Source organism: Carettochelys insculpta, chromosome 5 (genome assembly GCF_033958435.1).
Source record: "Carettochelys insculpta isolate YL-2023 chromosome 5, ASM3395843v1, whole genome shotgun sequence".
Classification (NCBI taxonomy): Eukaryota; Metazoa; Chordata; order Testudines; family Carettochelyidae; genus Carettochelys; species Carettochelys insculpta.
The window spans coordinates 81,982,512-81,997,608 of NC_134141.1; the positions used below are offsets into that span (position 1 = coordinate 81,982,512).

Consider the following 15,097-nt stretch of genomic DNA (forward strand, 5'->3'; position numbering starts at 1 on the left):
GCACCTGGGAACAGGCTCTTAAACAGGAATGAGGAATATTCATGTCAATCCTCCACACACCCCCATTCCCTGTCTCTACCCCCTCAGCCCCCAAAACCCACCCCCATCTCCAGCTTTCACCTGCCTCAGCCCCCAAATCTGTCCCCCTACACTTTATACCCCCATCCCGCAAACCCACCCCCGCCATTCCCAGGCTTAACTGCTTTCAGCCCCAACCCTTCCCCCATCCCCAAGATTAACCCGCCTCAGCTGACGAGCTCCTCCAGCTGCGCACACTGCTGCTGCTCCTCTGTGGCTGCCACCTCGTCCCTCAGTGGGGCTGCGCAGCTCCAGCAGGGGCAGACTCAGCCGTCCCTGTCCCCAGCCCTCCTGCGGGCTTAGCTCTTCCCCCACCTGCAGTGCAGGCGACTCCCTGCCCTGCTGCCAATGAAATAATGGAAATAAATGTAATTGGTTACTGGTTGGATCCCTCCCACCACCCTGCCATCCATTAAACCAATTACATTTAGTTCCATTATTTCAGCGGTGGCAGGCCAGAGAGCTGCAAGAAGAGTCAGCAGCTGCAGCCAGAGCCACAACTGACTCCTTAAAGAGACGCATGCGGCTCCAGAGCCACAGGTTGCTGACCCCTGCCCTAGGCAGTCACTGCCAACTTCATTTCCTTGTTCTCTCGCATAAACATGATAGTCCCACAATGTTCAGGTTGTCAACATTTCTGAGGTACAGGGGAATGTGTATTTATTTTTTAAAAATTAACACTAGAGTTTAAAAAAAAAACACAGAAACATTTTGCTACTCTTAAGCTTTTATTAAAGTACTGGCCTAGGTGGGCTTTTTTATTTGCTTTTAAAGAAAAGATGATGTCCCCCAAGGGGAAACAGTCCAAATTAAGGTCACTAGCAGAAGCACTGGTTCAGCTTATCCCCTACACAATCTCCAATGGAAGGGCTGCTTTCGGGCCCTTCACAGAGATTAAACCTCCTTTTCCTGAATGGAAGAAGCTGGAAGAGGATATGCAATGGTATATCCCTACCTTCTTGCACCTGAATCAGGTCAGACAGTGCAGGCAGGGACATTTTGCATCCCCTTGAGTTCGTGTAACCACATGCTTGCTGAGTGTGATCACTGTCTCATGTAGTGACATTTAGATGACCTCCAGGGACAGAGAATGAGTATCACCTACAACCTCAGCTGGGTGGCAGCTGGTCTTTAGCTCAAGCTGAAGATCCTGCACTAAACTCCAGAGGTCCCAGGTTCAGTTCCACCCATCAGCAGTAACATTGGCAGGGGTGAAGTTTGTCCTGTCAGTGTTACTCTAACATTCCTGAAGTGAAAAATGGAAAGATTCTGTATTTCTGGCTTCACTGAGTCAGTAGCTCTTGTGCACAAAAATTGTCACTTGCAGCAACAGAGGACTACTATCTGAGAAGATTTCACTGCACACTGAGGAGGGCTGAACTGATTTCTTGCAGACTATTTTAAAATGAAGAAACAATGCTCTGCTGTAAATATAATGCTATTTTAGACTTAGTTCAATATAGAACATGTAACATGGGCTAGTCTGAAATTGTTTCTATTTGTCCAGGCCAGTTTCTTTCTTATGCCATTATTTTCTTGCGGGTATGTCTACATGGCAATGTAAGTTCAAGGTTAGTGAAACATGAGTCAGCATATAAGAGGCCTGTTAACCTATCTTCACTCATTTGTAACCATAGGTTAGGAATTGCTAAAACCAGATATGGGACCTAGGATCTACACAGAATTTCACAGATCCAAGTCCAACCACTCATATTCCAGACTTTTTCAAAATGTGCCTGCTGTAGCCTTTTGTATATGGTGCAGCATGGGAAAACTTGGCTGTCCAGGGGACAAAGAAATTTGGTTGTGAGATACTTTTGGCAGAGTCCCAGAGCATGAGTCTACTGGGCTGTATCTACAAGACAAAGTAGTAGGATTTGAACTCTGGGTCCCAGCTTGATTGAGACTTGGACCTTCCACAATGTAGGGTCCTGGGACCTGGGTCTGAGATCTGGGTTAGTATAATTTGTGTGTAGATGCACAGAGGATAAGGCCTGAGTTTGATCCCTGGGATTGTACTGCAGTGTAGCTATTGGAAGCGTCAGGAGAGTGGGCAAGGGCTGAATGTGCAAAGAAGATATATCTACATTATAATAAAAGACCTGGAGCTGGCCTGGGGCAGCTGACTTGGGTTTGCAGGGCTCAAGCCAAGAAGCCATAAAATTGCAGTCCAGATATTTGGGCCCAGGTAGGAAAAGCAGAAGTGTCCCAGGGCCTAGGTTCCAGCCCAAGTCCAAACATCTATACTGCAATTTTATATTCCTGCAGCCTGAGCCTCACAAATTTGAGTCAGCTGACCCAGACCAGCTTTTATCACACTGTAGACCAAAGAGAGACTTATTTCCTCATTTTCAGTCCGCAGGAGAAACTTTCATGAATTGTTAAAGTAGGTTCCAAAAATCATTTTACAAAATAAACCAGAGAAAACTATTTGCCAAGGACACAGCACATGGAATTGGGGCTACATCTGAGAAGCTCAGAAGAAAAACAAAAATTATTTTATGATACTGAACAGCATTTCTGATCCCACCACAATGCTATCCTTATTCCCATTTAATGTATAACTAAATGTTCATAGCTACATTAATTCAGTCTAATAAATACACCATTCAGTTTGGTTAAATATTTTAATTCAATGTTGTAGGGTCAAATTTTGCTTTCTGATAAATGCACGTGCAACTTTTAATGAACTTATAACAATTAGATTGTTCTTTAAACTTAAATCTGGTTAGAATGTAGTTATCTAGACCTCCTTATTATCCAGGTTTTGCATCCATAAATTAATGCCACAACCAAATTTGTACAAATGTCTTGCTCACCTGTTTAGAAACTTTAGCCCACGTTTTCTTCAGTCTGTAGATTGCACTTCTGTTCAAGGCTGATGTAATTTCTAACACACCATTGTAGTTGTGCATACATCTACAAATATCTGCCACTGCTACCCACTTCTCGATTGAGTTAGCACGGGAACCAACGTCAGCATAGTTCATAATTTGCGAGGCAACAAGGTTACTCATCTGATCAAATTAAAAAGCCAAAAAGTCCTAAGATATTTAAATATAAGCATTTGCAAACCACATTATTTAACAATTAGGGGAGAAAATTAAATGGCGTGGCAGAGATTGTGACTCCAAATTAGTAAGGCTGAGAACATGTATGTTGAAACCACTGCCAGAGAGAACAGGGAGAAGAGCGGGGAACTCTGGGTAGGGCAACAAAAGCAGCAAAACAATCAGTGAATAATGTCTCAGAGCCAGCAGCACTGTTGCTACTGGTGATAGCTCTTAGCAATGTGTATAAAAAAATAAGCCAAGAATAAGAGTACAAGAGGAGACCCAAGCAACAAAACAGAATAACAGTTGATTGTTTCATCCTCTAAAAAGAGAACTTGATTTCTTCTGTAAACAGTAAAAGATTTTCAGCACAGTTCAAAGGTTCTAATCCATTAAATTAAAACTGAACTGCTGACTGGCAATTTTTTACTTGCTTTCATGGTTTAGAAGATTAATCACAAAAAAGCTGTAACATTCAGTCACTACAATATCACAAATTATATCACAATGTAAAGATGGATGTTCTTATTTCTGATTTCATATACCACACCTATGGGGCTCCTAAAAGACAAAGACATTCTCATTTTTATTGTTACTTACATCATTAAAATGTTGGCTGGTTTTCATAATGTATGGAGTTCTTTCATTTTTATCCAATTTCATCCAGCCTTGCCCAAGAAATTCTCTGGACATCCGGATTAAAAAAAATTGAAAACAAGTCATCTATAAATTTAGTACAAAAACCTAGTCAACTGCATCCCAAATGAATTTGAACTACCTCTAGTTTTACTGGACACAATATAATTTTCCAATGTAATGGTAGCATTTCAACGTGCCGTTGCTAATGCACTGTAAGGCTGTAAACATTGTACAGGACATTTAGTATGCTTTCAGTTTCCTCCGTTCCCTGTAGTCCCAATTTTCAACAACATGACCCTATTTGAAACTGCTGCTGCCGCAGCACCAGGAGCTGACAAGATCAAACTGCTTCACGGAGGAGGCCAAGTTGACACTCATCTCCTCAGAGACCCCACATATTCCCTTTGTGTTCAGCCTTCACTAGCCTGAATACTGAGACTGTAGGTCTGTTCTTAATTCTTCATGGGCTTTCAAATGGCAGTGAGCAGTGACAAAATAATGTAGGACTAAAGCCTCAAAGAAAGATGGAGTAGGAATCTGTAACTTTATAGGACATGTATCAAATGGCTCTCAAACAACATACGCATCGCAGCCACGGAGATATGAACTCGGTCTCTCCTAACATAAATGGACAATCAGAGATCCCAAGCGATGACACACACAGCCTAAGGATGCTAATCAATTACATATGCAAACCTTTTTTATCCACAGCATGAATCAGTGTAATGCCTAAAAATCGTAGCCAGAAAGACAATTATAGAGTATTCACTTTGATCAGTCCTGGGAGAACACTTACTCATAAGGTATGCTTCTGAAAACTATGTGATCTAAGAGGGTTATTTGCTCTGCAAGTTCCATGGCTGACAATGTTTCAAAGCATTCTGGTTTTGGACATTCTGACTGCAAAAATAAAAAGCACATGAACAGTCAACCATTTTGGTCTAGAGACAATTTGTTTTCAAAGATAAGATATTATCTCGCTTCATATGCATTGCAAACCAAAAGTACCCGCACAACTTCTAGGCTACCAAAGAAGTGGGATAGGGTAGAGAAAACACTAACAACAAGGATTCCAATCTATGGAGTCTGCATCTACTCTATTTCCCATGAGCCTCAGGTTAGCGCCAGAGCACATACAGGGTAAATGAAAACATTCTGTAGGCAGATAATGTCTGTGGTTGAGGATGTGGGGCAGGGGTGGGGCTCCTTCCTGAAGGTTAGAAGTGGAAGTTGAGCACCCATTTTATGTAGAGAGGTGATACATCCCTGAAACAGAGATCCTAGTGATAACATACACACAAGGCAGCCTGTAATGAGAGGGCACCCTTATGTCTGCCTCTTGCTCAGGTTTCTCATTGCCTCATATATGTGCACATTGCCCCCATTTTGGGCCAGTACAAAACCTGACTCCAGGAATGTTAGCACTAGTATTCATACATTAGATACAAGCAAGTCTTGAAGCACTGACAAGCTCTCCTTTGCTATGTGTTTTAAATACTTATTTTCTCTTCAGATTTAAATCTTCAAATTTATGCAATAGATCCCAAGTGTAGAGTAATTTGGCAGAATTATGGCACTAAGATTGCAGTAGAGATTAGTTTTAGACATGTACACAGACTACATAACCCTATGAATTATTTGATGCATACATTTTAGGATGAACTCACCATTTGAACGATATCCTCTATTTTTAAGTGGGTATCATCTTGATCATCCTGAGAAAGAGCCCTGAAAAATTAAGTGGCAGAACATCCTATATAAAGAAAATTATCTATGGTTATGGGAATATTTTAGCACAGTTCATTGACCACAATCGAAAATAAACGCAAAAGCTACAATTGTGGGATTGTCCCATTTTAAAAAATCTTGTACCTAACCATTTATTTTTGGTTTTAGAAAACAGCTGTGGAATACTGTCAGGCCAACAGTGCATGTGAAAATGCTACATTGCTTACCCTGGGAGAATGTAATCCTCTCTCACCCAAGAACAGTTACAGCATGGATGGCAGCAATACAATTACCACCATACTTTCCCACTAATATATCTAAGTTATATCTTAGTTCAAGGCCCATCTGCAGTTGGGATAATATTTTTCTGTTTCCATGTCCATTTGGTCCCTGACTTCTGTGCTGAGGAATGCCAAAGAGGAGGCCAATTGCAAAATCTCTTTACTGGAAACTGGATTATGTCCACAAAAGCAGTTTTACATCCAACAACTAACCTACCATTTTATGATGAAAATATTTGATTGCTAACCTCTTTGGCTGGGAACTAGAAATGCATAAAGGTGAAAAACTACAGCTCACTGCCAATAATCTGAATCCGCAGAATTCTCTTTTATTTTTATTATTACCGCTATTATTAAGAGTAATGCTTCCACCACTGAAAAATATAGTGAATAATTCTACCTTCTCACTATTTGTCATTCCGACTTTGTTGGCTTTTTGATGTCAGGGCTCTCGCTTGCTATGTACTGCATCTAGATCAATGGGATCTCCATCTTGGTTACTGGGTCTATGAATTATTGTAATACAAATAACAACAACCCTTCCTCCATTTACAATGCAAATGTGATATGTCATTAAAATGTAAACAGATTGGAATTTAACTGGCACTTAATATAATAAATATATCAGCAGGTGGCCATAACAGAAGTGTCATAGGAACAGCATTTTCATTCACCAAATGGGGAAAGAGTTAAAAGAATGATAATGTTTGGGGATTTTAGATATGCTTATGAGAGCTGGAATGCGTACTGTGTGGGTGGGGAGGAAGTGCTAGTGCTTAGTACACTAGGTTCTTCTGTGGTAAGCTGTTGTTGTTTCCTTTTAGTTTGCCAAATTGGAGGTGGACTAGGTTAAAACTGAATGCAGACACATGATGAAAATAAAACATGCTCTAACACTCAAGAATGCTCCTTGCCTGAATCATAACCTGCATTTTGGGCCCATCAGAGCTTCACAAAATGCCCTTTTCTTTGGGGGAAGTGAAACACTCCCATGTCTAATTGGTATGCCATCCAAAATCTTAAAATCTTATTCTGTTCTTTAAGAGAGTTCTCAGTACCTTCCTCAGAGAACACCAATATGGGGGTCTAGGTGTGTCTTGTAGTTTGATGGGCCTATTAATTGCTAAGCAGCTAACTCAGTGCTTGATGCTGTATGGTACTGAGTACTGCAGTCCATCCTTAACTAACACCACCTCTCAGAAGGTATTTACTGCCTTTTGGAGGATCAGGCTTTTATATACAGCACATTCCTGAATAAAATACTCAGCTCGTTGATATAGAGGATGTGCATTTGATCACTTCTGTTGCTCTGCATTGCCTAAATTATTTTCTCTGTTTTTTGATGCTGTAATTCACCATTCCAGGCCAATGGGAGCTGCAGGAAGCAGAGTGGGCTGAGACGTGCTGGCCACCACTTCCCACCGCTCCCATAGTCTGGGAACAATGAATCAAAGCCACTGGAAGCTACAGGGCTCCATGTCTGCAGCCACTCCAGCTAAACAAAGCGTCCTCTTGCACCAGCATCTTATCCTGATAGGCTGGGAACAGAAGTTTGCCAATCCTGAAATATAGGTGTGGCTTATGAAAGGGTCATATGGTTTTGCTATTTTTACCTATCCATCTTGCAGCAGGGGTGGTGGGGGTTGGCTTACAAACAAACAGGCTAATGAACAAGTATATATGGTAAATACCTTGCCCCGCGCGGGGCTGTTTGCTGCTTTGCCCTGGCCAAGGGACAAATTCCTGAGTGTTTGCTAAATTTTCCTGCCCCAGCCTAATTGTTTACTTTGCCACACCTATGGTTGCAGCCTTCTTGCTGCTACACCCTGACCAGGTGGCTGGTTCCCCAGAGTACCTGAATGTTTTGCACCCCAATCAGAAGGCTGAAAGACTACGGCCTAAATGCTTATTCTGATCCACTCAGTGCCCTAGCTTGATTGTGGCTATTATCACCTGCCTGGTGTAGGAGGCTGTGAGACACAGACTCTTTACCCATGTAAATGACCCCCCTTCAGGAGCCAGGCCACACTTGACAGAATAGCCCACTTGATGCGGAAGCCCGATGACAGAGTGATGGAGCAGATCACCCCAGTATGGGACTCATGGAGGTGCCTCATCTCGACGAGCAAGGTCCTGCCCATCACAGTATGCTTAATGGTTTCAAAGGGGAATTACTTTGAGTCTTGGATACAGACAAAAATCACTCAAAATTTGTTTAATTCAACCAAACATGCTCGGGGCATTCATGCCATTAAATGGCTCTACATATTTATTCTTATACCACCACTTCTGCTCCTGATGCTCTCACACATTACAGAATTTAGATTTTATGCAAATATTCCTCTAACCCTCATTTTTGAGAGATTCTGGTGCACTTTGTCCAACCTCTTGGTCCTAGAAAAAAGGCCTCTTCTTTTATTTGTGCTCCAGTCCTAGCAGTACAGTGCCCTTTTCTGTATAGGTTTGATTAAGACCGTTTGTCCTGATGGCACAATAGAAGCTTCTATTAGTTTCACACCAGCACTTTCAACAAACCAGCACTGGTGTTAGTGCATATTGCATAAATAGGTGGAATACTGCTAATGTGCTGTGCCTTTCTTGTCATAGCAGAAGGCTTCTTTCACCTGGGAAATTTAAATGGAAGACAAATTTTTGCCCTCCAATCCACAACCTACCTAAAAAGCTGAATGATGATGATTGACCTGTTTCCTTTAATACATTTCTGCTTCCTGATCACTTCCTCCCAGCTGAGGAGGAAGCCTAGGTTGAGGCAAGCACAGATATGAAAGAGAAAGATAATTCCTGAATCAAAAATATGCCTGACAGACATCTCATCTCGTACTGAGCAGTAAATGAAATGCCCCATTGACATCTATCCTTAGGAAATGAAAGTCTTGGATGAAAAAGAATGAGTTTTCTCCTTCCCAGATTCATCTACTTAATTTAGATATGTCTCTAATATTTAAACAATTCTTAACTTCTTGCCCAAACACTTCAACTACTAGTTATAGACATCTGGATGTGACTTTTGTTAAAAGCCTATGTTGTCACATGTTGCCTAACTTTTTATACTCTTAGCTATAAATAAAATTTTAAAACATGTAACTTAAAAAGGGTAGCATTACGTAGGTGGCTTGAGATTTATTGTTTGATGAGATTACATGGTGAAAGAGCACTGGTCATCCAGTCAAAACTGTAATTCTCTATTTTCCCAGGTCTTAATATATTTTTGCTTTTATGAGAGGAAGGAAATGTTATTTTAAAACCATGATTTTTTCTCCAGATGGGGATGTGTATCAGCTAACACTGTAATAAAGATCCAGCCCACAGTTCACAGCCTCCCAGTCCAGTGTCTGCAAACTATACATGCCTAAGTGTCAATGGAGTTTTGTCCAAACTCCAGGTTTGCTAAGCCAGATCAAACCTCAAGCCATATTACAGCAGCACATATTTCAACAGGGACTATCTGGCTTTCAAGAATAATATTTTTTTTAAAAAAAGCTTCTTTGCCTTGCAGAGATATCCTGTCAGTCTGCTTAATCAAGGATTAAGCATTCAAGAAATACAAGACATTGTGCTTGAACACTTGAGTTTACATGGAGCAGTTTAGAAGCAAATATAAAGAACTCCTTTACCAGCTAGATTCTTTTATTTTGTCCTTCCTGGAGCTGACCATAACATTTCTAGTGTTAACCAAAAAATCTGTTTATAAAATACAAATCCCCGCTTTCCCATTTCCAAAGGGGTGGCAGTAAGATTAACTATTAGGGCCAGATTTTCAAATAGTGGTATCTCGCACGAAGTATCGATGTTTTCATGCTCTCTCTTTTTTGTGGATTCTGGAGTGACTCTGAATTTCAAAGCATAATATGCATGATCTTGAGCAGATTGGGCAGAAAAAGTCATGGGTGAGTGTTTTGGTAGCTATACAGGTGGTATGACTCTCTTCCCTGGCTGCTAATACTGAATTATTTCTGTACCGTCTGAGGCTTGAAAACATCTGAGTGATGTTTAACATCACACTGATCTATAAGACAGAACCTTCTCAAGATCATCTGGTTGTATTGCACTAAAGCATATGCTGTTCTTGACACTGCCCTTGTAGTGCTTTCTAGGTTAACCTTGCTTCCAGTGTCCTTGTGTCAATTCTTCTGATTTGAATCTTCTGATTCAATGTTCATGCATTCTAATGATGTGTCCAACTCAGTATGATTTGACTTTTATCAGAGTTGCCTCAATGGTTGTGACATTTGACTTTTGGAGAACCTCGAGGGTGGTGATTTTGTCTTGGTAGCGGATTCATTCCCACAATGGTGCCTCTAGCTATTTGATATACCTATTTGCATGGTGTCTGAGTCTCACAGCCATAGAGGAAAGATTTAAGCACAAAAGTATGGTAAACTTTTATATTTATTGAGAGGGTTATTTTGTGGAATTTCAGGTCTTAATTACATACCCTTCTGAGTGACTGAGAAGCTTTGTGCATCCTTTTTGTGATCTCTTTGATCAAGAGATGCACCACTGGAGATGTTGCTGCCAAGATAAATAAAATTCTCAAATTGTTTTAGTTGAGTTCCACTTACGGATGTGCCAGAGATTATAGCATGGGGTAATGGAGATGATAGATGGAACACCACAATTTTCTCCAGGGTGATTATGTGAAGCTGAACAATTTTAATGCACTGGAGACTCCCTCTGCATGTGCTAGGAGGCCATTATCATCCACCAAAAGTGCTTCTCTTATTCATACGTTTGTGACTTATGATTTTGCGGTAAGTCTTATACGACTGAAGGCTGAGTCACTGTGTCTGTGTCTGACATATAGGTCTCTGATGAACCAATTTGTAGAATGGTTGAGAAACTGGGAAAAGAAGAGGTTGACTGGTTTCAGGAGCCAGGATGCAGCCTTGTTGGACTCCATTTGAAATAGGAAAGGAGTCAGTGAAATCACCTTTAAAAATACGAGATTCTGCGTCTCCCCTGGAATAACCAATTATGTTGGGCAACCAAGTTTGCTGGGACTATCCATAATCCCTCCCTATTGACCATATCAAATGCTTTTGTCAGCTCAATGAAGACACTGAACACATTCTTTGTTTTGTTCAGTTTTTTTTCTTTTTTTTTTGTATTTGCCTGATACTGAAAATCATGTCTATGGTGCTATCACTAGGTCTGAATCCATACTGAGCTCAGGTGGATTGCCTTCTGGGACAGGTAAAATCAGTCAGTTCACGAGGACACATGCAAAGATTTTTCCAGCCACATACAGGAGAGAGATACCACAGTTACATGCTGCATTTATTTTTAAATAAAGGAATAATTGTGGCATCTTTGAAATCTTGTGGCATTTCTTTGTTCTCCCAGCTGTCATCTTCTCAAGTGTTGTTGTCATCTTTGGACCAGCAGATTTATATATTTCTGCTGGTATTCCATCTATGCTGAAGTGCTTTCCTGAGCTCATCATATTCATTGACTTTTCTGTTTCTTCAAGCAAGGGTAATGAGACAAGGTGCTGCTGAATAGTACTTTGACACAGCTGGTTAATAACACTTGCTTCAGTTGAGGATGGTCTGTTTGGTAGTTGGCTGAAGTGTTCAACCCATCTCTGTTCCTCGCCATGTTTGTCTTTGATAACTGTCCTGCCAGCAGGAGTGAATTTGTGCCCACCTATGAAGGTCCACAGACTAGCTTCAAGAAAATGAAGAACTTCTTTGTTTCAGCATACATTTGAGTGTCTTCGGCAGGATCAAATTAACTCTTCTGGGGGCCTGGGGCTATTAGATTTTGTGGGACCCTCTCTGCTGGGGGGTAGGGCCAAAAATAAGCAGTCCAGAGTGTCAGAGGGAGCTGTGGGTTGAGACAAAAACGTGGGCATGGGAGTCGGTGAGGGCTACGACTGGGAGTGCAGCTGCTGGGCAGGGGATGATGCATTTGGGATGCAGAATGGGGCTGTAGGCTAGAGCCAAGGGGTCTGAAATGCAGGAGAGAACTTAGGACAGGAGTTGGGGTGGTGGTGCAGAGTCTGAGAGGAATTCAGGGACTCAGGGTGCACAAAGGGGCTCAGGGCCGGGGCACTCAGCACTTACCCAGGGCAGTTCCCCTTTGGTGTGAGTGGGGAGGAAGCAGGTGGCTCAGGCTACGTCTACACGTGCACGCTACATCGAAATAGCTTATTTCAATGTAGCGACATCGAAATAGTCTATTTCGATGAATAATGTCTACACGTCCTCCAGGGCTGGCAACGTCGATGTTCAACATCGACGTTGGGCAGCACCACATCGAAATAGGCGCTGCGAGGGAACGTCTACACGCCAAAGTAGCACACATCGAAATAAGGGTGCCAGGAACAGCTGCAGACAGGGTCACAGGGTGGACTCAACAGCAAGCCGCTCCCCTAAAGGGCCCCTCCCAGACACAGTTGCACTACACAACACAAGATCCACAGAGCCGACAACTGGTTGCAGACCCTGTGCATGCAGCATGGATCCCCAGCTGCGGCAGCAGCAGCCAGAAGCCCTGGGCTAAGGGCTGCTGCACACGATGACCATAGAGCCCCGCAGGGGCTGGAGAGAGAGAGCGTCTCTCATCCCCTCAGCTGATGGCCACCATGGTGGACCCCACTATTTCGATGTTGCGGGACGCAGATCGTCTACACGTGCCCTACTTCGACGTTCAACTTCGAGGTAGGGCGCTATTCCCATCCCTCATGCGGTTAGCGACTTCGACGTCTCGCCACCTAACGTCGATTTCAACTTCGAAATAGCGCCCAACATGTGTAGCCGTGACGGGCGCTATTTCGAAGTTGGCGCCGCTACTTCGAAGTAGCGTGCACGTGTAGACACGGCCTCAGTGTGGTATGTGCTGTCATGTGCTTGCCTGAAGGCACGCCTCCCCCAGCAGCAACTTCCATTGATTGTGATTCCCAGCCTATGGGAGCTGGGGGTGGGCAGAGCCTGCAAGCAAGGGCAGTGTGGGACAGAGCTTCTCCTGGTACTTATGGTGATGTGGCTCCAGCCAAGCAAGGAGAATGGCAGCATGTGCAGCTGCCTCTCTTCACTTTGGCCAGGTAGGGCCAGATAAAGCACAGGTTCTTTACTGCCCGAAGCCAATGATCCTGGGCTAAGGGGACCTCACAAAAATATCTGGACTTTTGACACCCCAGAGATCTTTTTGCAGCCCACTCTTAGCCCAGGGCTCCGGGCAGCAGGCACTCACACAGCACTGGACCTTCTGTCACAGCACAAGCAAAGATGTTACTTTTAGCAGAGGGAATGCTTGAATCAATCCGTCAGCACTAAGGCAAGCGGAACTTTGCACTCTGCAACTACAGAATATTGAGTTTGTCTGGCTCTTACCTCTGTATTTCTCAGAGGAAGAATGGAAGTCCAGGTAGTGTTGGTGTGCGCCTCTCTTTTCTTCTGTTGGTTTCTTGATCCCAATGAAAATCGTGGCAGTATTCAGTCAGAAGTCTACCCCTTCACATGGAACCCTCATGACACTATTGTTTTCTTGATTACTGATTTCAGGGCATCCCAAGGTTGAGCTTATAAAAAAAAGACCTGGAATCAGTTAAACTCTGTATCAGCCAGCATGCTGGCAAGCTGAAGGACCAGAGGGAGCTCCATCTTGGTATTCCAGAAGCTGAGGGTGCACATGGGGCTAAAGTGCTGTAGGTGACCTCACAAGAAACACTCTATCACTTTTCTCACCAGAAGAGTCACTGTAACTTCTCACAGACAAAGAGTTTTAGAGGTTTTGGGCTTTAGTTCATTGCACAGGCTATTTCCTGAGGCAGGTATAATAATGATGATACTCAAACTCACAGATTCTGGCCAGTGAAGAATGAAAGTAAATCCGAAAAGTGCATGTCCACCATCTTACAGTCAGAAGCAGAGCACCTCAGCTTTTACATGTGCACACTTAAGGGCTGGAAACTTGCTCGGCTTTGGGAGTATCTTTGGCAAAATAGCTTGATTTTAAATTTGTGTATCTCCGTATCTAGGCTTGTGAATGAGTAACAGAATCATAGAATTCTAGAACTGGGAGAGACCTTGAGAGGTCATCAAATCCAATCCCCTGCCCTCATGGTAGGAACAAGTACCATCTGTCATTCCTGTTAGATATTTATCTAACCTGTTCTTAAATATCTCCCATGATGGAGATTTTACGGCCAACCTAGGCAATTTATACCAGTGCTTAAATACCCTGACAGTTAGGAATTTTTTCCTAATGTCCAACCTAAACCTCTCTTGCTGCAATTTAAGCCCCTTGCTTCTTGTCCTATCATCAGAGGCTAAGAAGAAAAAATTTTCCCCTCCTCCTTGTAACACTTGAGTAACTTGAAAGCTGTGATCATGTCCCCCTCGCAGCCTTCTCTTTTCTCTTTATTAATTTATGTGAGATGCTCACACAGAAACTGCATTACTGAGCATCTCAGAAAAGGTAAACAAATACAGTCTAAAGAATAGCTTTGGAAACGGAGGATTTCACTCACCAACAGCTTAAATACAGCCTTTGCCATTGTACTTTTTGGAAGAAACAGCTATTGTTTTATGCATCAACTCAATAGATGTATGTGTTTTCAGTGCAGAGCTTGTCCCATCTCTGTATCAACAGCACTTCACTCTATTCTCCCTCAGGCTTACATTTGGCTGAGGTCTTTTAATAATTTCAGAGTAAGTTCAGATCTCTCTCTCAGCATCCTGTGTATTCTTTGCTCACAGAAGCATTATGAAAACCTGTTGTCCTACAATTGGGTACGTCCTTCTTGCCTAGGCTTTAGAAGAAACATCAAGCAATCGAAACCTAAGTAAGAATAATTAACACTTGTGCAACTCCTATATCAGTAATGATACGTTACTACTTATACAATATATTATACAAGGGTTTACAGATTTTTACTTACGTGAAGAAATGAACTGAGGCTTCAATAACTTGCAGTAACAAATTCTCATCTTAAAAGGTCTATTTAAGACCCTATTTTTACATTACAATCATTTTTTAACCACCAAGTAAACTTGTAACTCACTTTCTGACTTGTTCTTTTTCACATAAATATCTCATGTGGATATTTGTCCTATGTTGAGGCAAATATTTATTGTACCTCTGACTTTCTGGCCGTATATTTTCAAGAACTATAAGAGGCGTGTCCTTGATTGTTCTGTTCTCATATCTTCTTTCCCCATCTTCTACCCTTAATTCTTCCTTAGTAATTTAACTAAATGTACAGATATATCAGCTACTTTATTTTAAAATGTATAATATAACTCACACCACACTGATTGACTTAAATTAACACATTAATACATATGCAAAGCC

The 15,097-nt window shown here is 42.2% G+C and overlaps 1 protein-coding gene across 1 annotated transcript in view; it reads right to left on the minus strand.

Moving 5' to 3' along the window:
* Positions 1–15,097, minus strand: part of RASGRF2 (Ras protein specific guanine nucleotide releasing factor 2) — a 199,736-nt gene that overhangs the window by 13,801 nt on the left and 170,838 nt on the right. Inside the window, exons 20-23 of the mRNA XM_074995389.1 lie at positions 5,438–5,498; positions 4,567–4,670; positions 3,732–3,816; positions 2,898–3,095 (exon numbers count right to left, since the gene is read on the minus strand). Of these exons, the coding sequence (XP_074851490.1) occupies positions 2,898–3,095; positions 3,732–3,816; positions 4,567–4,670; positions 5,438–5,498 (448 nt within the window). The remainder of the gene's footprint in view (positions 1–2,897; positions 3,096–3,731; positions 3,817–4,566; positions 4,671–5,437; positions 5,499–15,097) is intronic.